This window comes from Narcine bancroftii, chromosome 3 (genome assembly GCF_036971445.1).
Source record: "Narcine bancroftii isolate sNarBan1 chromosome 3, sNarBan1.hap1, whole genome shotgun sequence".
In the NCBI taxonomy this organism is placed as follows: domain Eukaryota; kingdom Metazoa; phylum Chordata; class Chondrichthyes; order Torpediniformes; family Narcinidae; genus Narcine; species Narcine bancroftii.
Genome location: NC_091471.1, coordinates 50,431,512 through 50,455,079, shown reverse-complemented (window position 1 = coordinate 50,455,079; position 23,568 = coordinate 50,431,512). Strand labels below are relative to the sequence as shown.

The window sequence follows — 23,568 nt, the reverse complement described above, 5'->3', positions numbered from 1 at the left end:
AAGCAGCCACCAAGGTTTATCATTTTCACAACAATTTACTCAACTTAATTATTAAGCATGGAGAAGGCATGGAGGCCCAAGTACTTAGACTTTGACCCCAGTTCATTAACAGCTGCCAAGGAGTGGTGACACTGGCGTACAATTTTCATGAACTACGTTGATGATTATGGGAACAAGATACCGAACAAGTACAGAACACTATTAGGCTGTGTGAGTTGAAATGTTTTCAAATATATAGAAGGAGTGAACATTTTGACTTTGTTATCTCTAAGTTAGACACTTTATATGTGAGGAATCCCAATGAGGTTTTTGCCGGACATTTACTGGCTATCAGGCGGCAGAAGCCAGGTGAAACATTAGATGATTTCATCAGGGAGTTGGAAAAGTTAAACAGAAACTGTAATTTTCGAGATTATAGTGCAGAGCATTGTGGAAATGAGGCAATGCATGACGTGTTCATCACTGGCATTGCCTCACCTTAAATATGCCAGCGTCTCTTAGAAAACAAAATAATGGACTTACAGAGTGCTTATAACCAAGCTATTGTGTTTGATGTAGCTCATTGTTATCCCAGTGACCCATACAGATGGAGTAGTGAACCCTGAACCATCACAGGTACTGCTGGTATGTGAGAAGGATCCTTTAGCAGGGCTTCCTGATAACCTTCCAGTTGCTCTTGAGAAACCAATTGTGGCGGCCACTTATAATACAAAACGGAAGTGTTTCTTCTGTGGTTTCTCTTACCTTTCACAGGATAATTGTCCAGCACGTGAAGCTACTTGTAATAAGTGTGCCAAGAAAGAGGCATTATGCCCGGGTGTGCAAACCCAAAGCCTCACCAAGCTCAGTGGCAACAGTGGTCAATTCTCAGGTTCTGGCTACACTACTAATGTGCCACTAAGACTCGCTCAAGCCACAATCTTTGTGGCTGTGAATGGTGAAAAGTTAAGTGCTCTGTTGGATTCGTGCAGCACTGATAGTTACATCGAAACTCATGTGGGAACTAAAACTAAAGGTTAACCCATCCAGTAAAAAAATTACTACGGCTCAGAAAACACTAGTTCCCAAGGATATGTTATTGACCTAACTCTTAGTCTTAATAGCCAGTCATACGCTGTCACACGACTTGGTGCATTGAAGGATATATGTTCTGACTTAGTACTTGGCCAGGATTGCCAGTGTTAGCACCTGAGTGTGAAATTTGAATACGGAGGACCCTTGTCTCAGCTAACTAGGAACGGTGCTGATCATTACTATTCACTGACAGTAGCAAAAAGAGAAGAGCCATCCATTTTTCCAAACTTAACACCAACCTGTAAAAAACAATTGCTGCCAATCAGGACTTCATTGCAGAGGAAATTCACCAATTACTTTCAGAAGGCATAAATGAGATGTGCATATCACCATAGCAAGCTCAAGTGGTAGTGATTAAAGGATCCTACCCACTGACACAAGAAGTGAATGTGTGTGGATTATTCGTAGAAAATCAATCAATATACGGAATTGAATGCTTACCCCCCTTGCCAAGAATTGACAAAATGGTGAACAAGCTTGCAAAATATAGTGTGTTCTCTACCTTCAATCTGAAAAGTGCCTCCCACCAAGTGTCCCTGAAGGAGTCAGATGTGAAGTATATGACTTTTGAAGCCAATGGACGTTTATACCAATTTTGAAGGAGTCACAAATGGGGTAGCTGTCTTCCAGCAAGCTATGGACAAATTAATTAGAGATGAAAAACTGCAAGATGTCTTTCTCTACCTTGATAATATCACTATTTGTGAACATTCACAAGAGGGACATGATCAAAATGTAAAGAAATTTCGAAAGACCATCAGTCAGAGGCACCGAACACATAATGATTTAAAGACTGTGGAGTCTGTGAATTCCATTATTATCCTTGGATTCTGTGTGGGGAGGGTCTCATTAAGCCAGATCCTGAGAGATCGCCCACTACAAGAGCCTCCTCCACCAGAAAATGTGTGATCTTTAAAAAGGGGGCTCAGGATGTTTGTACATTAAAGCCAAATGGATTCATGGGTTTTCTAACAAGATTCAACCAATGGTAAATACAGAGAAGTTTCCAATGGAGGAAAAGGGCCTGAATGCCTTTAACTTACTAAAGAGAGAATTGGAGGAAGCTACTCTGCACTCGGTGGATGAAAGCTTACCCTTTGAGGTGAAGTGTGACGCATCTGATGTGGTTGTTTCTGCTGTCCTTAACAAGGAGGACAGCCTGTTGCATTCGTGTCAAAGACACTACAAGGAAGTGTAGAGAAAGAAGCGACTGTCATCGTTGAGGCAGTGGACAAATGGAGCCACAACCTGCCACGGCATCACTTTAGCTTGGTTACTTTACAGTTGACAGTAAAAGACAATAGACAATAGACAATAGACAATAAGAGCTGGAGTAGGCCCTTTGGCCTGTCGAGCCAGTACCGCCATTTTACAGATCATGGCTGATCACTACCATCAGTACCCCTTTCCAGCCTTATCCCCATAACCCTTAACTTCTTTGCCCACTAGAGTCTTATCTAACTCTCTTTTGAATCTGCCTCTACAATCCTCTGTGGCAGAGCATTCCACAGATTCACACTTCTCTGGGTAAAAAAATGTTTTCTCATCTCCGTCCTAAAGGACCTACCCTGTATTCTTAAACTATGCCCTCTAGTCCTCGTCTCCCCCAACATTGGGAACAAGTAATCCGACTTCACCCTGTCTATCCCCCTGATAATTTTGTATACCTCAATCATGTCCCTCCTCATCCTTCTAAACTCCATCGGATACAAGTCCAGTTTTTCTAGCCTTTCAGCATATGTCAACCCCGCCATCCCTGTAAATCTGCGCTGCACACTCTCTATAGCTAGTATGTCCTTCCTCAAAATTGGAGACCAGAACTGGACGCAATACTCCAGGTGGGGTCTCACCAGGGCCCTGTACAACTGCAGAAGGGCGTCTCTGTTCCTATACTCCAATCCCCTCTTTATGAAAGCCAACATGCCATTTGCCTTCTTCACAGCTTCCTGAACCTGCATGCTAGTCTTCAGTGACCGGTGAACAAGTACTCCCAGATCCATTTGCTCCTCCCCACTCCCTAGCTTGTCTCCATTTAAATAATATTCAGCTTTCCTATTATTGCCCCCAAAATGGATAACCTCACATTTGCTTACATTGAACGTCATCTTCCATTCAGCAGCCCACTCCCCCAACCTGTCCAAGTCCCTCTGCATTTTCCTGACATCCTCCTCACACCCCACACCGCCACCCAGTTTCGTGTCATCTGCAAATTTGCTCAAGTTATTAATAATCCCCTCATCCAAATCATTTACATAAATTACAAACAACTGAGGACCCAATACCGATCCCTGTAGCACTCCACCTGTCACATCCTGCCATCCTGAAAAAGACCCCCTTACCCCAACCCTTTGTTTCCTATTTCTTAACCAATTTCCTATCCATGTCAGCACCTTACCTCCAATACCATGCTCCCTAATCTTGCCCACTAGTCTCCCGTGCGGTACCTTATCAAAGGCCTTCTGGAAGTCCAAATACACCACATCCACTGGCTCTCCCAAGTCCACCCTCTTTGTCACATCCTCGAAAAATTCCAGAAGGTTAGTCAAGCATGACTTACCCTTAAGGAATCCATGCTGACTAGCCCTTATACTATTATTTCTGCCTAAGTGTTCTGCTATTAATCCTTTTATGATAGACTCCAATATCTTCCCCACCACCGACGTCAGGCTGACCGGTCTATAATTTCCCGTTTTCTCCCTCCCTCCCTTCTTAAAAGTCGGCACCACATCAGCCACTCTCCAATCCTCAGGGACCTCCCCCGAATCTATGGAACTTTGGAAAATGTCGACCAGTGCTTCCACAATTTCCATAGCAACTTCTTTAAGCACCCTGGGATGCAGCCCATCAGGCCCTGGGGATTTATCAGCCCTCAGTCCCAACAATTTACTCACAACCTCCTGTTTCTGGATCCGGATATCCATTAGATCCCCTACTTCCCCAGGAAAGTTCCCCAAGTCTCTTGAAACCGCATGACCACTACCCCCTAACTGACCATAACCTATATCCTCCTTGGTGAAGACAGTTGCAAAGTATTTGTTAAATTCCTCAGCCATCTCCTTGTTTCCAGTAATAATTTCACCCTTTTCCATTCTTAATGGACCAATTTTAGACCGAACCAATTTCTTCCTCTTCACATATTTAAAAAAGCTTTTGCTATCCTCCATTATATTATTTGCTAATTTCCTCTCGTACTTAATTTTCCCCTCTCTTATGACTTTCTTAGTTACCCTCTGATGCTCTTTGAAGGTTTCCCATCCTCTAACTTCCCACTCCGCTTCGCTATCCTATACTTCCACTTTGGAATAAATTTGTCCTGAAACCTGTGAAAAATGTCCAAAAATACCTGCCAATTTTCCCCAGTTGTGTATCTTTCCATTTTATTTTGGCTAGCTCCTCCCTCATAGCTGCATAATCCCCTTTATTTAACTGCAGTACAGATGCTTCCGACTTCCATTCTTTTTCCCTTTCTAATTGCAGCTCAAAAGTAACCATACCATGGTCACTATTCCCTAATGGCTCCCCTACATCGAGGTCACTTATTAACTCTGCGTCACTGCACAGCACCAAGTCCAGAATCGACTTCCCCCTGGTAGGTTCCTCCACTAGCTGCTCCAAGAAAGTGTCTCGTAGACATTCAATAAACTCAGTCTCTTGTGCTCCTGCCCCCATCTGATTATCCCAGTCCACCTTCATGTTAAAGTCCCCCATAACTACTGTATTGCTACCACTTTGACATGCCACTCTTAATTCCTGATTTATGCTTCTACTGATATCTAAGCTACTTTTCGGAGGCCTGTAAATGACCCCCATTATGGTCCTCAAGCCTTTACAATTTCTTAATTCTATCCAAACAGACTCTACCCCACCTGTTTCAATGTCTTTCCTTTCAAACGCCTGAATTTCATTTCTTACCAACAGAGCTACCCCACCTCCTCTTCCTAACTTTCTGTGTTTTCTATAGGACGCGTACCTTGGAACATTTATTTCCCAATCCTGCCCTTCCCGCAGCCATGTCTCCGTTACTCCGACAATATCATAACCTCCCATTGCCATTTGTGCCTCAAGCTTATCCATTTTATTCCTTACACTCCGTGCATTCATACACAATACCTTGATACCATATCTCCTTTCTCCCTCCACCTTTGTTCTCGATGCACTTGCCCCTACTCTCCTATTCTTTTTAGTTCCCTTTTTCCTTATTGTTTCACCGTCTAACAGAAACACCCCTATATTCACTCTCCTATCTGCTTCCCTATCAGTCCTGTTCCCTTCCCCCTGCCAAATTAGTTTAAATCAAATCTGACAGCATTTTTAAACCTAACTGCCAGTATATTGGCCCCCATTGCATTCAGGTGTAAACCATCCCTCCTGTAGAGGTCTTGTCTTCCCCAGAAGAGATTCCAATGGTCAATGAACCTGAATCCCTGCACTCTGCACCATTCCTCCAGCCACACATTTAACCTCCTGATTTTATTATTTTTACCCCCACCCATGTACAGCACAGGTAGCAGCCCCGAGATTACAATCCTGGAGGTTCTGCTTCTTAACCTCCTTCCGAGCTCACGGTAGTCCCTCTTCAGGTTCTCCTCCTTCATCTTATCCACGTCATTTGTACCCACGTGTATCAGGACTTCTGGCCGTTCACCTTCCCCCCCCAGGATACTCTGAACCCTATCCGAGACGTCTCGCACCCTGGCTCCTGGGAGGCAACACACCATACGGGAGCACTTGTCAGGTTCGCAGAATCTTTTGTCTGCTCCCCTGATGATGGAGTCCCCAATGACCACCTTGTTCCCCTTCCTTCCTTTCCGCACCACCGGTTCCCTTGGTGCAACCTCTGGCAGGTTATCTTCCCCAACTACATCCAATACACTATATTTGTTGCTAAGAGCAGTAGCCACCGGGATGCTCACCACAGAGCTAGCAACTTTCCCCCCTCCCCTGACAGTAGTCCACTTACCTGACCCCCCCAATCCAGGGGTAAGCACTTCCCTGAGTGTTGTATCTATAAATTCTTCACTCTCCCTGATAAGCCTCAGATCATCAAGCTGCAACTCCATTTCTTTAATTTTATTTTTTAATGCTTGTGTCTCATTACATCCCCTGCAGGTATGTCCTGTGGGAAGATTTAAGGTCCTGTCGCTTACCTCCTCACTCTTTCTTGCGAGCCTAAGGTCATCAAGCTGGAGCTCCAGTTCATCAACTCGGCCCCTAAGGAACCCCACCTCTTTGCACCTGGCACAGATATGGTCATTTGGGAGGGTGGAGGTCACCCATGCCTCCCACATCTGGCAACTTGAGCAGAGCACTAACCCCATAGGCATGGCTCAGCTTTTTAATGTACAGTGCACTCACCTAGGAAGTGCTAATAAAAACAGCCAACCTTTCGCTCCGCCTGCTTTCGCCGAAGCCTGATGAGCCAAGCCTGGAAGTCCCACTCCTTCACTGGGCCACTCGCTCGCTGGGCCACTCGCTCGCTGTCCCTCTTATTTATTGGCCTTTTACCAATGGACCCGACCAATGGCTGCCTCCGACGCCGACTCCTCTCCGCAGGCCCCGGTAAGAGACTTTTTAAAAAGTTTTCTTACCTGCCCCCGACTCGTTTCTTCTCTGTCCTTCTGCTCTCTCCTCTCCCGACTGCATAAAAATTCAAGAATGGAGGCTGGAACTGCAATATTTAGTTACAAAATGAAGTATCATCCTGGGAAAGAGAATGTAGTCTTTCAAGCATTTAGTTGGGCGTACACTTGTTCAGCCTTTACTACCTCCACACTCGCTGACATTCACAACGGACTTTGTCATCCAGGAATAAATCAGCTGCTGCATTTTGTTAGAGCAAAGAATCTCCCCTTTTCTGCAGAAGATGTCAAGAAGACTTGTGCTTCTCCAATGTTATAGCAAGTTAATTTGAAATGTATGAAGATACTAATAAATAAAATTTTCAAAAATAAAAGACATGCTTCATTCAGGGTCAGGGCTGAATTAAAACCTCATTTGTACCAGCACCAGGAGGGACTCTTATCAAAGCAACAAAACCTATGGAACGGCTTAGTATTGATTTCAAGGGACCCTTGCCTACAGCTTCATGTAATCCATATCTATTTATAGAAATTGATGAATACTCATGTTTTCCTTTTGCCTTTTCATGTCTCAATATGCATACTACAACAGTGATCAGATGCCTGGAATGCCAAATTAAATATACTCTGATCAAGGCACTACCTTCCTGTCAAAGTATCTGAAAAATTATCTCTCCCAGAAGGGGGTTGTCACAAGTCATACTACCCCAATCCACCCAATCAGGAATGGACAGATAGAGAGGTTCAACGGCATCATATGGATGGCATTTCGTTTGGCCCTTGGATCACTTAATCTGCCTAAGAACCATTAGGAACTGGTGCTTCCTGAGGTACTACACTCCCAAAGATTGCTGTTGTGTACATTTTTTAAAATTCAAATACTGCTCATCCTATGGAAATCCACTGACCTCCTGGCTAATAACCCCTGGACCCATACTACTAAGAAGGTTTTTGAGGAATAACAAGAATGAATCACTTGTAGATCAAGTTGACAGTAATCCAACATATGCAAATATCAGGTATTCAGATGGACAGGAGTCTACTGTGTCTGTTCGTGATGATCGTTGTTGAGAAGCCCAAGCAATCCCCCTTTCTCCTTTTGTGGAACCAGATAAAAGAAATCTGGTGGTACCAATACTGGAGGAGGAGGAAGATATGACATGCCCTAGGGTGGAGTATGATGAATCAGTAGCTCCACAAGAAATAATGAGACCTGGTCATCTACCAAAACCTCCCAATCGATATGGATAGGAGTAGTCCCTTAAAATGTTGCTTGATACTGCTAGGGCTTTTTGTTTAGGAGGGAAGAATGTAATATTACAAAGTTATGTTTAATTGTTAATGAGCTTGTATTTCATATTTAGTTGATCCTGGCTGCCGCTGATCCTTAGGTCATCTGACTTCTCTTGCTCCAATCAGCTTCTAGCTGCTGCCTTATGCCTTTCTTTTAAATTCTAACTGTAACTGTACAATTAAGTTGAGTAATGCTTGGAAAACAGCTGCCAAGTTTTGTCATTCTCAGGTATTTTAGATGAATCCATCGAAACTTCAAGCTACTGGTGCAAGTATTTAACTCAGTCAAAGAAGTGAACACATCTGACATGAATACACACAATGTGGATATATTTCTCATTTAAATTTGGATCTTTATGATCTGTGTTCTAGATTATGTTATTAATATGCATGCATCAAAACAAGCGTTAAGGATGTCAACTGACATGGTACTGTGACAGTATTTTGAGGTGGTTTGGGAGAAATTGCTAGAGCAGGTTTCACACAAACATTTTAAAACGGAATATTTGCAGGACTTTTGCAGGATGCTTTTTGCAGAGGAGGAGCAAAGTAGCAACATTCAGCAGCTGGTCTGGGAGATCATGTGATCTTTGTAAACGCACGCAGGCCGATTCCAGGGCGCACCACTCCATAACTGGGGACAGCGGTCGTAGATCTCCAGAAATGGTTCGACCTAAAAGGGGAGGCAGGCCTTTTCAGCCATGTTAAGCAACCTGCATAGGAGAAGGTCACTCCTATATAAAACCTATGACCCAAGGACCTCGCTGCCACGTCCCAGCTTGCTTGGCCACGGCACACGGACCATGGGTGTAAAGGGTGGGGCCAGTACTGCGCACACTGCACTCCACCTAAAAGCTCCTTTGTGCAGGCCCGAGGACAGGTCCACGTCCTCCCCCTCAAAAGATGCACACAAACGCAAGCTAGCATGTTGGAACATCAGAACCATGCTAGACAAGGCTGACAGCCACCGACCTGAATGTCGGTCTGCCCTCATCGCACATGAACTGCTTAGACTCGACATCGACAAAGCCACTCACAGCGAAGTCCGCCTTGCAGATGTAGGCAGCCTCCAAGAACACGGCACGGGCTAGACACTCTACTGGTCTGGCAAGCCTCAGGCTGAATGACGCCTATCTGGTGTAGGCTTCATGGTCAAGAACTCCTTTGCCTCCAAACTTGAAAACCTCCCGACAGGCCACTCAGACCGGATCATGTCCATGCGACTCCCCCTTCAAAACAAGCGTCGCATCACCCTCATCAGTGTCTATGCTCCAATCCTTCAGCCGGAACCAGCAGAAAAGGACAAGTTCTACACTGATCTGCACAACCTCATCCAACGCACCCCTACAGCTGACAAGGTTGTCATCCTTGGCGACTTCAATGCTTGCATCGGCAAAGACTCAGAAACTTGGCCAGGAATCCTTGGCAAGCATGGTGTCGGCAAGTGCAATGGCAATGGGCGCCTCCTGTTGGAACTCTGCGCAGAACAGCGGCTTGACATTACTAACACCCTTTTCCAGCAGAGAGACAGCCTGAAGACTACCTGGATGCATCCCCGATCCAAACACTAGCACCTCCTGGACTACATTCTGGTGCGAGGAAGAGACAAAGGAGATGTGCTCCACACCAGAGTCGTGCCCAGCGCAGAATGCCAGACTGACCACCGGCTTGTTCACTGCAAGCTCAACCTTCACTTCAAGCCAAAGTTCAAGAACAGTGGAGCCCCCAGAAAGAGGTTCAATGTTGGAAACTTGCAGTCAGACTTAGTGAGAGGAAACTTCCAGGCAAAGCTCGAGGATGCAAACTGCCTCATGGACACGTCTCCTGAAACCCTCTGGGATCAGCTGAAAACAGCCATACTGCGATCCACTGAAGAGGTACTGGGCTTCTCCTCCAAGAAAAACAAGGACTGGTTTGATGAAAACAACCAGGAAATCCAGGAGCTGCTGGCAAAGAAGTGATCTTCCCACCAGGCTCACCTTGCAAAGCCTTCCATCTCGCATGCAGCCACCTTCAGCGCAAACTACGGGAGATCCAAAATGAGTGGTGGACTAGCCTCGCCAAACGAACCCAGCTTAGCGCCGACATTGGCGACTTCAGGGTTTTTTATGAGACACTCAAGGCCGTGTACGGCCCCTCACCCCAAGTCCAAAGCCCTCTGCGCAGCTAAGGCGCCGAAGGCTTCCTCAGCAAAAAGATTTCCATCCTCAATCGATGGTGAGAACACTTCCAAACCCTTTTCAGTGCCAACCGCTCAGTCCAAGAATCCGCCCTGCTCCAGCTCCCTCAACAACCCTGAGTCTAGAGCTGGATGAGGTCCTTACCCGGGAAGAGACATATAAGGCAATTGAACAACTGAAAAGCGGCAAAGCAGCAGGTATGGATGGAATCCCCCCAGAGGTCTGGAAGGCTGGCGGCAAAGCTCTGCATACCAAACTGCATGAGATTTTTCATGCTCTGCTTGGACCAAGGAAAGCTGCCTCAGGACCTTCGTGATGCCATCTTCATCACCCTGTACAAAAACAAAGGCGAGAAATCAGACTGCTCAAACAACAGGGGAATCACGCTGCTCTCCATTGCAGGCAAAATCTTCGCTAGGATTCTCCTTAATAGACTAATACCTAGTGTCGCCGAAAATGTCCTCCCAGAATCGCAGTGTTGCTTTCGCGCAAACAGAGGAACTACTGATATGATCTTTGCCCTCAGACAGCTCCAAGAAAAATGCAGAAAACAAAACAAAGGACTCTACATCACCTTTGTTGACCTCACCAAAGCCTTTGACACCGTGAGCAGGAAAGGGCTTTGGCAAATACTAGAGTGCCTCGGATTCCCCCCCAAGTTCCTCAACATGGTTATCCAACTGCACGAAAACCAACAAGGTTGGGTCAGATACAGCAATGAGCTCTCTGAACCCTTCTCCATTGACAACGGCATGAAGCAAGGCTGCGTTCTCGCACCAACCCTCTTTACTATCTTCTTCAGCATTATGCTGAAACAAGCCATGAAAGACCTCAACAATGAAGACGGTGTTTACATCCGGTACCGCACAGATGGCAGTCTCTTCAATCTGAGGTGCCTGCAAGCTCACACCAAGACACAAGAGCAACTTGTCCGTGAACTACTCTTTGCAGACGATGCCGCTTTAGTTGCCCATTCAGAGCCAGCTCTCCAGCGCATAACGTCCTGTTTTGCGGAAACTGCCAAAATGTTTGGCCTAAAGAAAATTGAGGTCCTCCATCAGCCAGCTCCCCACCATGACCACCAGCCCCCCCACATCTCCATCGGGCACACAGAACTCAAAACGGTCAACCAGTTTACCTACCTCGGCTGCACTATTTCATCTGATGCAAGGATTGACAAAGAGATAGACAACAGACTCGCCAAGGCAAATAGCGCCTTTGGAAGACTACACAAAAGAGACTGGAAAAACAACCACCTGAAGAAACACACAAAGATCAGCGTGTACAGAGCCGTTGTCATACCCACACTCCTGTTCGGCTCCGAAGCATGGGTCCTCTACCGGCATCACCTACGGCTTCCACCAGCTCTGTCTCTGCTCCATCCTCAACATTCATTGGAATGACTTCATCACCAACATCGAAGTACTCGAGCTGGCAGAGTACACAAGCATCAAATCCATGCTGCTGAAGATCCAACTGCGCTGGGTGGATCACGTTTCCAGAATGGAGGACCATCGTCTTCCCAAGATCGTGTTATATGGCGAGCTCTCCACTGGCCACTGAGACAGAGGTGCACCAAAGCAGAGGTACAAGGACTGCTTAAAGAAATTTCTTAGTGCCTGCCACATTGACCACCGCCAGTGGGCTGATATCGCCTCCAACCATGCATCTTGGAGCCTCACAGTTCAGCGGGCAGCAACCTCCTTTGAAGAAGACCGCAGAGCCCACCTCACTGACAAAAGACAAAGGAGGAAAAACCCATCATCCAATGCCAACCAACCAATTTTCCCTTGCAACCGCTGCAACCGTGCCTGCCTGTCCCGCATCGGACTTGTCAGTCACCAACGAGCCTGCAGCAGACGTAGACATAGCCCTCCATAAATCTTCGTCCGTGAAGCCAAGCCAAAGAAAAGAAGAAAGTTAAATTATCTCATTTTTATTCAGATATAAATCCTCTATGTGGCAATTGCATGTTCTGGACTTGCCCTAGTCTTTAGAAAATTTGGAAAGACATCTTTCAAACTTTATCGGTGATTCTTAAGGTCAAATAGGAACTTTGCCCTTTATTCAGATCATTTCAAGAAGGTGATGTTTTACTGACTCCAACTCAAAATTGAATTTTATCTTTTACTTTATTGATAGCCAGATGTGCAATTTTGATTGTATAGAAAGACCTACCCATTCACATTGTTATGTGATATCATGTCGTATCTAAGTCTAGAAAAAAAATAGATATGTCATTAAAGAGTCAAATATTAACTTCCAAAAGTCATGGGGCCCATTTATGGACTATTATTGTAACCTAAATAATTAGGGTGCTTAGATGCTCTGGTGCTGAGCTGTCTTGTTTCGGGTTGGTGTCACCTGATTCCCATATATCTTTTTTTAAACTTGCTAATGGTAGGTGTTTTGATTCACAAGGATTTTTTTCTTTCTTTTAATTTTGATAATATAATAGATAACTATTTTGTTCAATTGTGAATAATATAAACATTGATAAAATTATTATAGAAGGAGAAGAAAAGGAAAGGATTTCCTTATTATGATAATATTGTATAATGTTTTAATTTATTTCTTTCTCAAATTTTGTTGTGCATTGTACTGTAGAATTGTTAATATTATAAAACATAAAAAAAATATTTTTAAAAGAACAGTACATTTAGGGTTAATCCTGGGAATTAGAGACCAGTGAGTCTTTGTTACTGGTGGGAAAACTGTTCGTGATGATTTTCAGTGACAAGATTTATATGCATTTCACCTTGATGAAGGGCTCAGGCCCAAAACATTGGTGATGTATCTTTACCTTTGCTACATAAAGACACTGTTTGACCTTCTGAGTTTCTCCAGCATTTGAGTGTTTTTTCATCTTTTCTGGGATAGTCAATATGGATTTCTGAAGAGCAGACAGTGCCTCATGAGCCAAATTGAGTTTTTTGAGAAAATGGTAAAATAAATAAAGGTAGGGCAGTAGATGTGGTGTACATGGATTTTAGTAAGGCATTTGACAAAGTCCCTCATGGAAGATTCATTCACAAAGTCATGAGCCATGGGATCCATGGAACCTCAGCTCTGTGGATTCAGAATTGGCTTGCCTGCAGAAAGCAGAGGGTAGCAGTGGATGGAATGCATTCTATTTGGACGTCAGTAACTAGTGGAATTCCGCAGGGATCTGTTCTTGGAACACCTGCTCTTTGTGATTTTTATAAATGAATTGAATGAAGAAATAGAGGCATGGGTCAGAAAGTGTGTAGAAGAGTGGCATGTTGTGGATGGTGTAGAAGGTTGTTGTCGGTTACAACAGGATATAGACAGGAAGACAGGATGCAGACTTGGGTGGAGAAGTGGCAGATGGAGTTCAATCCAGGTAAGTGTGAAATTATGCATTTTGGAAACTTAAACTTGAAGATGCAGTACATGGTTATTGGCAAGATTCTAAACAGAGTCGAAGAACAGAGAGGCCTTGGGATCCAAATCTATAGATCCGTCAAGGTTTCATGCAGGTTGTTAGGGTAATAAACAAGGCTTGTGGTGTGCTGGCCGTCATTGGTTGGCAGATTGTGTACAAGAGCCTTGAGGTCATGCTGCAACCCAATAAAACTCTCATTAACCACACTTGGAATATAGGTGATCAATTCTGGTCACCTAATAACTGGAAGGATGTGGAAGTTTTGGAGAGAGTGCAGAGCAGATTTGCCTGGATTAGGGAACATGTAATTTGAGGCAAGATTAACAGAGCTCGGGTGTTGGAGTATGAGAGGTGACATAATAGAAGTCTACAAGAATATGAAAGGCATAGATAAGATAGACAGCCAGCATCTTTATCCTCAGGTGATAGTAACAAATACCAGTGGATATCTGTTTTAGGAGGGTGGAGAAAAGATTAGGGGAGACATCAGGCAAGTTTTCATTACACCGAAAGTAGTGGCTGTCTGGATTGTATTGCCAGTGGTGATGGTGGAGGCTGGAACCATGGGACCATTTAAAATCTCTTACACAGGCACATGAATGCAAGAAAAATAGAAGGTTATGAATGTGAGGTTTGGAAGGTTTATATTATTGAGTAGATTTATATGTCAGCAAAACATCACTGTTTGAAGGGACTGTAACTGTGCTGCAATGTTTTATATTTCATCATCCTCCTGTCCAACCTTCGAAATTTAGCTCTCATGTCCTAATTTATACTATTTAATTCCAGCATAATATCTGTATTCCACTGGCAATCAGTTAAGCCATAATCGTGATTTTTTGATACTCATTCCTGGTTTCAGGTACATGTATCTCTATGGACATTAATTCATTTCTACATCCTCTGAAATATTTAAGGGATAGAAAATTTGCAGTTATGTTGATGAACCAGTATCTAGAAGCCTGAACAATTTATCTGTTGCCATGATGACTGGACTATCATTAAAAAAAATCTGGTTCACTGATTTCCTAAGGAAAGGAAATTAGCCATTCTTCTCAATAATGAGTCACAAGTGCTGCTAGAGCAGTGTTTCCCCTAGTGCAGACTCGCTGAAAATGAGGAGAAGAGACACAGTGCTCCTCTGTAGGGTTTTACAGCCCAGTCCAACTAGTGGTGACTCAGTAGAGGCTTTAAATGGCCTATTAAAGGAGTCAACCATGGTTTATTTTAAAATCTTGTGACCACAGGGTATGGGCCCAAGTTTGACAGTAGCCTCGAGGGGTTGCAGACTCAGGGGAAGCAGAGGACTGGCACAGGGCACCAGAAAACAGCGAGACTACCACCCCCGTTTGAGAAGGAGAAGCAGAAGAGATGACTTGATGGGATGGTGACTACAGCAGCAGACCAATGACGGGGCAGGCTGTTGGTGACTCAAGGTGAGGAACCCACGCAGGCTGTGAGCTACTGGTGACTGTGGTCAAAAGACTCACACCAGGTTGTGTACTGCTGAAGACTGGGTCGAGGCTGGCTGAGGGGGTACCAGGTATCGGAATTGGAATGTGAAAGGATGCCGAGAATGTTGAAGGGTTCTTGATCGTTTCGGAGTTTCTGATCTGGAATTTGGGTGTCTGATGTTTTGGACTGAACACAGTGTGGTTGCAGAAGCTGTGCGAGTGCTGGAGGCAAATCCACGGACACTGAGTGACTCTGAGGGAATACTCTTTTGCTTCTTTTTCTTTGACTGTAAGACGAGCTCAGAAATTTCTAATGGCAAATCTGACTGCCTTATTGCAGTTTGAAGCAAATTTTATGTAGTATTACACCAGTTTTATTACATGACAATAAAGAAATCTTGAATCTTGAAATGGGAAATCTGCATGCCCCAAAGATAGCTTCTTGAGCATAGAACAGTACAGCACAGAAACAGGCCTCTTTCACCCTTCTTGTCTATGTTGAACTATTTTTTTTTACCTAGTCCCACCCAGTCCATAGCCTTCCATACATCTCGCATCCATGTACCTGTTAAAATTGAGTCTGCATTCACCACTTCAATTTGAAGCTTGTTCCACACCCCACTCCTCAACTCTCTGTGTGAAGACAGTTTCCTTCACATTCCCCCTTATTTTTTCCACTTTCACACAACCTATGTCCTCTGGTTTGTATCTCAGAGGAAAAAGCCTAGCTACATTTACTCTGTCTGTATCAGTGATAATTTTAAATACCTCTATCAAATCTCCCCTCATTCTTCCATGCACCAGGGAATAAAGTCCTGACCTTTTTAACCTTTCCCTGTAGCTCAGTTCCTGAAGTCCAGGCAACATCCTAGTAAATCTTCTCTGCACTCTTTCTATCTTATTGATACCTTTCCTGTAGTTTGGTGACTAAAACTGAACTCAAAACTTCAATTTGGCCTCACCAATAGACATCAAATAACATCCAACTCCTGTACTCAATACTTTGATTTATGAAGGCCAATATGCTAAAAGCTCGCTTTATAACCTTATCCACCTGTGATGCCACTTTCAGGGAATTATCTATCTGTATACAGAAATCTCTCTGTTGTACCGCCCACCTCAGTGCCCTACCATTTACCATTTACTCACACTTGTCTGCATTAAATTCCATCTGCCACTTTTCAGCCCTTTTTTTCCAGCTGTTTCAGATCCCTGTTCAAGCTTTGTAAACCTTCTTCGCTGTCCACTTCTCCTCCAATCTTTGTGTCATCTGCAAACTTGCTGGTCCAATTTAATACATTATCTTCCAGATCTTTGATATAGACGACAAACAACAATGGTCGCAGCACTGATCCCTGAGGCACACCACTAGTCACAGGCCTCCAGTCTGAGAAGCAATCATCCACCACCACTCTCTAGCTTCTCCCATAAAGACAATATCAAATCTATTTTTACTACATCACCATGAATACCTAGTGTCTGAACCTTCCTGACTAACCTCCCATGTGGGACCTTGTCAAAGGCCTGACTAAAGTCCATGTAGACAACATCCACTGCCAACTTTCCAGGTAACCGCCTCAAAAAACTTAAACATGACTTATCACACACAGTCTTTGGCTATCCAAATAATTGTATATCCGATCTCTTTGAACACATTCCAATAATTTACCTATTAATGACGTCAGGCTCACCAGCCTATATTTTCCTGGGTTACTTTTGGATCCTTTTTTTTAAACAACAGAACAACATGGTAGCACACCTGTGGCTAAGGAGATTTTAAATATTTATACCAGAGCCCCTGCAATTTCTACACTAGTTCTGTGGGAATATCTCATAAGGCTCTGGGGAATTATCTATCCTTATTTGCTTAAGATAGCAAGCACTTCCACCACTTTAATCTGCATAGGTTCCGTTCAATCTGCTTGTTTTCCTGACTTCCCACAACTCTGTGCCCGTTTCCTGAGTGAATGTTGATGAAAAAAAAATTTAAGATCTCTCTCATCTCTTTTGGCTCCATACAAAGTCGACCACCCTGATCTTCAAGGGGACCAATTTTTTTCCCTCACCCTCCTTTTGCTCTTAATATAGTTGTAGAAACCCTGAGGATTTTCCTTCACATTGTTGGCCAAAGCAACCTTGCGCCTTCTTTTAGCCTCCTCATTTCTTTTTTGAGGTTTTTCTTGCATTTTTTATACTCCTCAAGTATCCCATTTGCTCCATGTTGTCTAACCTGTTATACACTTCTCTCTTCTTCCAAACCACATCCCCAATGTCCCAAGAAAACCAAGGTTCCCTATGCCTTCTAACTTTGCCTTTGATCCTGATAGGAACATACAAACACTGTATTCTCATAATTTCACCTTTGAAGGTGATCTCTGATATTGATCATTTCAGTAAGTAACAACATTGAGAGTCTCAAGAAATAGTCTGAGCCAATTGAAATGTGGCGGTTAGCATACTATTAAAGAGCTGGTGACCTGGCTTTGAATCAGGTGCTCCCTGTAAGGAATTTGTATATTCTCCCCATGTCCTTGTTGTTTTTCTCTGGGTGATTCAGTTTCCTCCCACATTCCAAAGATGTACGTAGGTTAATTGGTCACAAGGGTAGATTTGGGCAGTACGAGCTCATGGGCCAGAAAGGCCTGTTATCTTGCTGTATCTGTAAAATGGCATGGAATTTCTGCAATAAATCCTTCCATCTCTTCTCTTTCTGACTTTGAAATGCTTCTTAAAATTAACTTCTTTGACATCATCTTTTGGACATCATCTCAATATTTCCATAGTTGGTTCAGAATTAGATTTTGTTTGTTGAAACTCCTGTAAAGTGACCAGAGATTTATTTTACTATATTTGAAAGAGCAAAATAAATGTGTTGTGCATTTGTGGATGTTTGGAATTGTGGAAGTCAGTAGAACAGGTGAAGACATCTGGTCCATTGCATCTATGCCAGCCAAATATGGACCAATATTTCTTGCTCTTGATTGTACACTTGCATCTTATGGCTCTTCAGTTGGTCAGTCTGCAGTTTCAGTTTACTGTATTTGTCATGGAGTTTGAGAGACAAAGCAATTCCTTGGAACGTATGCAAGAACTAAAGTATCGGTCTTTCATATCATGAGAATACTGTAATTCAATAACTATTAATTGAAGCAGATGTTTTAATCTGTGTTAGGTTTCTTAATTTAAGAGCCAATTAATTTCTTTCTCATGACATTGTCACAGGTTGCAAGCTTGTTCCACGATCCGAGTATTGGCAATGCAATCCACATTGTATTGGTGCGTCTCATTTTACTCGAGGAAGAAGAGGTATTTTTTATTTTTATTTCGTTTTTTAAAAAAATAACGATGTATTTAATTAAATTATTCTTTAAATAAAGTTGTGCAAAATTTAATTATAATTTTAAATAAGGAGAAATTTTTTGACTTAAGTAGACTATAGCAGCCATTGTTAATCTCAAAAGAACAATGAATAATTATTTTTCCTTGATTTTTTTTTGAGGGCGACAGTTCCAAACACTCGTTTTATCAGCTTTCTTTCTCAAGAAGGGTACATCAAAATATCTGTATTTAATGTGCCCCTGATATTAATGGTCATTCAAGTGAATTGACTTTAAAACCAAGTTATTTCAAATCAGGCAGAGGTCAAACAACCAGACCAGAGATTCTAATGAAACATTATATCTTAATTCCTTCAAATTATATTTTTATTATTCTTATTGTATTCCCTTGTTTACTTCTTCCAAAGATCCAAGTAGCACTGAATTATAGCAAATGCCTAGCAGCAACTGTACAAAAGTCCAGAGATTGTGAAACAGAGAGGTTGTCAAGGCATGTATGATAAATACTCCTGTGTCATATCAGAACAATGTAACCCACAAATAGATACAATATCTTTGAACTATATTCAATTATCTGCAATCTTGTCAAAGTATTGCATCTATTTGTGGGTTATATTGTTTGGCATATTTTTCAATAATCTTCAATTATCAATGCTTTTCCCCATTTCTGAGTAACATCTTCAGACTTGGCACAAAAGATTCGTCTGTTGTAATATTGGTTTATCGTAAGCTAAATGGGAAACTAAATCAATGTTTGAAGGTTGCAGAAAAGGTAGTGGACACAGCCCAGGATTTCACAGGAAAACCCCTCCCCCTTATTGAGTACATCTACAGGGAACGCTGCTGTCGGAGGGCTTCAGCAATCATCAAAGACCCACACCACCCACTACACTCTCTGTTCTTGCTGCTGCCGCCAGAAAGGAGGTGTAGGTGCCACAAGGCTCGCACCACCATGTTCAGGAACAGCTGCTACCCCTCCACTATCAGACTCCTCAATGACAACGGTCAGAGACTCATTTGAGGTTCTTATTTGTGTACTTTATTGATTTTCTTTTGTTCTCTCTCTATTGCACAGTCAGTTTGTTTACATTCAATATTTGTTTACGGTTACTTTGATTTTTTGCATGTCCATGCTGTATACAGTTCATTTTTTGCCCTACCAATTAGTGGTCATTCAGCCGTGCCCGCAGGATAAAGGAATCTCAGGGTTCTATGTGATGTCATGTATGTACTCTGACAATAAATATGAAAATCTGATTTGTTTCAAATATTTTCCTTGATTTGAAATAAATTATCCACATGGTAAAATATATTTTTCCAATCTAAATAAGTAAATTTTCTGCACTTTTCAAAATGACAAATGCAAAGCACATTATCATAATTTTGAAAATCTTCAGAGGATTACATCCATAAAATTTCCATTTGCTCAATGTGCAAAATCGAGTGCATTCCTATATCATCATAGATGATACATTTCCATTTCAAAGTGTGTTTTGTGTTACTGATGGAGTTTAACCAGCACAAACCATTAAGAAAGCTGCCAGCTAAACTCTGCCACAGAGCATTAATTTGTAGTGTGAAAGGAACAAACTTCAGAGATGGTAATTTTCTAAAGCCCAGCTCACCAGTTAAACTGATGTTTGTTTAATATTTATGTTTTCTGTATGTTTGGTGCACTTTGTCATTAAGCAATGCTTAAATTCAAAGTGACAGCTATTTTGAGTGGCTTGCTTGGCATCATTTCTGGAAAATAAACCCAGACTTTTTTCAAGCTTGATTCCCTTTGGCCAAAGTGATGTTTGCCCAGAAACAGTTACGCAGTTAATGACGTTATCAGGAGACGCAAGAGGTTAAAGATGCTGGAGTCTGGAGCAAAAAGCATCCTGCTGTGGGAACTCAGTGGGTTCAGCAGAAATTGTGTGGAAATAAATTACTGATGTTTCAACTCGAGGCCTTGAATTAACACTAAGAGTAGAGATGGAAATTAAGTGATTTAAAAAGGTGAAACAAGAGCAGGTAGATGATAGGTAGACCAAAGAGTAATGAGGGATGATGACAAGAGCGAGTGGAGGGAAGAAGATGGAGGAGTGGAGTTCAGAGGCAACACAGATTTAACGTCCTTCCATTTTTATTCCCTTTCCACCCCCCCCCCACCCCCCAATCACCTAATTTTGTTCTTCGTCCACTGCTGGTTCCATCCACTTACGGCCTACCCACTCCACCGCCATATCCTGTGGCTCCACATAGTCATGTTGATTTTTAAAGGGACCAATTCCTCCCTAGCCACCCTTCCACTCTTACTATATCTATTGAATTGCTTTGTATTTTCATTTATCTTGCTTGCCAGCTCCACTTTCGCCCTTTTGATTTCCCTCTTAAGTGTCATACGGCATGGAACATGCTCTTCAGCCTAATTCATCCATGCTGACTAGCTCCACTTGCCTGAATTTGGTCCAAATCCTTCTAAGGGTTTCCTGTCCATTTAAATATCCAAATATCTTTCAAATGACAAAATCTAGAGCCAGCTTCTAGTTTCCAGTGGCAGCTTGATCCAGATATGGACCACTCTCCAAGTGAAAAAGGTGGCCCTCAGGGGGCCAAATTCTCCCTTTTAACTTTAAACCCATGGGCCTTCTAGTTCTAGAATCATCTACCCTGGAGAAAAATACTGCATTTACTTTATCCATGCTCCTCATGACTTTATAAACCTCTATAAGATCATCCCTTAGCCTTATTTGTTTTTAAGAATAAGGAACCAGACTACTAACCTTTCCCCTCAATTCCTCCAGGTTCAGCCGCACCCTGGATCCCTTTCAGTTTAGAACTGCACACATCATTCAAGGAGTAGTCTCACTTACACTTGTAGAGCTGACTCGTGAGGTCCCACTTTTGTACTCAATTCCACAGCCAATGAAGGCCAGCATGTCGAACACTTTCTTCAGTACCTTGTCCATCTGAATTGCTACTTTCAACAAACTTTGCACTAGTAACCCTAGGGATCTCTGTCCTACACTCTCTTCAGGGTTTTGTAAGTCCTACCATAGTTTACTTACCAAAGTGCAGCGCCTCACACTTGCCACCCCGTAGCCCACCTTTTCAAGTGCAGAGATCCTCACTATATTTACCGATTTTGTTGCCATTCTCAAACTTACTAATCATGTTATCCGCATTGCCATTCATACAGACAACAACCAACAGTGGATTCACTGGCATTAGAAAACATATGACAACACCACTACTCTGCCACCTTCCATGAAGCCAATTTCGAATCCAATGAAGCAGCCCCCTTGGATCCCTAGTGATCTAACATTCCAGACTAACTTGGCAATATGAGACTTGTTAAATGCCTTGCTAAAGTCCATATATGCAATGTTCATTGCCCTGCCGTCATCACCACTTTGTCATCTCTTCAAGAAAATGATCAGATTTGTGAGACAATCTCCCGTGCATGGAGCTACAATGATACCTCCAAGCAGTCCCTGCCTATCCATATGTCTATGGATCCTGTCCCTCAGAATCCCCTCCAGCAATTTTCTGATCATTAATGTCAAAGTCGCTGGCCTATAGTTGTCTGGGTTGTCCTTGCTGCCCTTTTTAAGTAATGGCACAACGTTAGCCACTCTCCAATATTCAAGGCCGAAGATAATGTCGTCGAAGGCCTCTTTGGTTTCTCATCTTGCTATCTGCTATATTCAAGGATGCAGCTGATCAGACCATGGAGATTTATCAACTTTAATGTACACCAATGTTGCCATCGGCTCCTCCATGGCGTTTATTATATGATTCAGGGCATTTTAACTTATTTCCTTCGGTACCTTGGTTTTCACAATATTTTGCACAATAAAGGTTGATGAAGAATGTTCATTTAAATCCCCAGACATATCCTGTGGCTCCACAGAGTCATGTTGATCCCTAGCCACCCTTCCACTCTTACTATATCTATTGAATCGCTTTGTATTTTCCTTTATCTTGCCTGCCAGCTCCATCTCCATGTCCACTTTTATCTTTTTAATTTCCCTCTTAAGTGTACTCTTGCACTTTTTATACTCATCAAGCCATTTGTTTGATCCATGTTGCTCGCTTCTCATCTGGTTCCATTTATCTTTTACCATCTTAATGGTTTCCATTATAAAATTTCTTACCTCTCAGATTCCAGCACTGGCCCAATTTGTGTACCTGCGTATCATTCCCCAGCAGTTATCCCCACCTGCACCTTTCCCTTCCCCACCTGCCAGAGGCTCCATCTGAACATCATCCCTCAACTCTTCTCAGTCCACCTGTCTCCTATTGGCCCCAACCTCATCCCTCTGCTTTCTATCTACCATTTTCCCTCTCCATTATCAGTCCTGATTCAGGACCTTGACCTGAAACATCGACATTTTCTTTCCTCCCTCTGCTGAGTTATCGGTATTTTTTTTTAGCTAGCAACCTTACCAATTGTGCAGTGACAATTTTTTTACAATTACCAAATTAAATTGGTGTTTCAAAAATCCAACCTATAACGTTTATTTTTTAAGCACAAAAAGAAAGGAGTGTCCGACAGTTGATCAGCAGAGACATTTCCCATTGGCCTTCGATGTTTCTTTCCCATTCATTTTTCCTTAGCCACTTTTTCAATGCTCTGTTGTTCTGCTTAAGTGTCATAGGAACATAGGAACATAGGAACATAGGAAGTAGGAACAGGAGTAGGCCAAAAATGGCCCATCGAGCCTGCTCCGCCATTCAATACGATCATGGCTGATCTAATTTATGACCTAACTCCACCTACCTGCCTTCTCCCCATATCCCCTAATTCCTCTATCATGTAAAAATTTATCTAACCAAATTTTAAATATGTTTAATGAGGCAGCCTCAACCACTTCCCAGGTTAGAGAATTCCTTACATTCACTACTCTCTGGGAAAAACTATTTTTCCTCATCTCTGTCCTAAATCTACTCCCCCGAATCTTGAGACTGTGTCCTCTCGTTTTAGTTTCCCCGGCCAGCTCAAAAAACCTTCCTACATCTATCCTATCCATACCCTTCATAATCCTATATGTTTCTATAAGATCTCCTCTCATTCTTCTGAACTCGAGTGAATACAATCCTAGACGATTTAATCTTTCATCATAAGTCAACACCTTCATCCCAGGGATCAACCTAGTAAACCTCCTCTGGACAGTCTCCAAAGTATATCCTTCCTCAAATATGGAGACCAGAACTGGACACAGTAGACTAGGTGCGGTCTCACCAGTACCTTATACA

General features: G+C 42.8%; 1 protein-coding gene across 2 annotated transcripts in view; it reads left to right on the top strand.

Annotated features, from left to right (window-relative positions):
• adamts12 (ADAM metallopeptidase with thrombospondin type 1 motif, 12) overlaps positions 1-23,568 on the top strand; it is a 727,938-nt gene that overhangs the window by 264,202 nt on the left and 440,168 nt on the right. For both annotated transcript variants that reach the window (XM_069924031.1, XM_069924030.1), the window contains exon 5: positions 18,209-18,292. In XM_069924031.1, the coding sequence (XP_069780132.1) occupies positions 18,209-18,292 (84 nt within the window). The remainder of the gene's footprint in view (positions 1-18,208; positions 18,293-23,568) is intronic.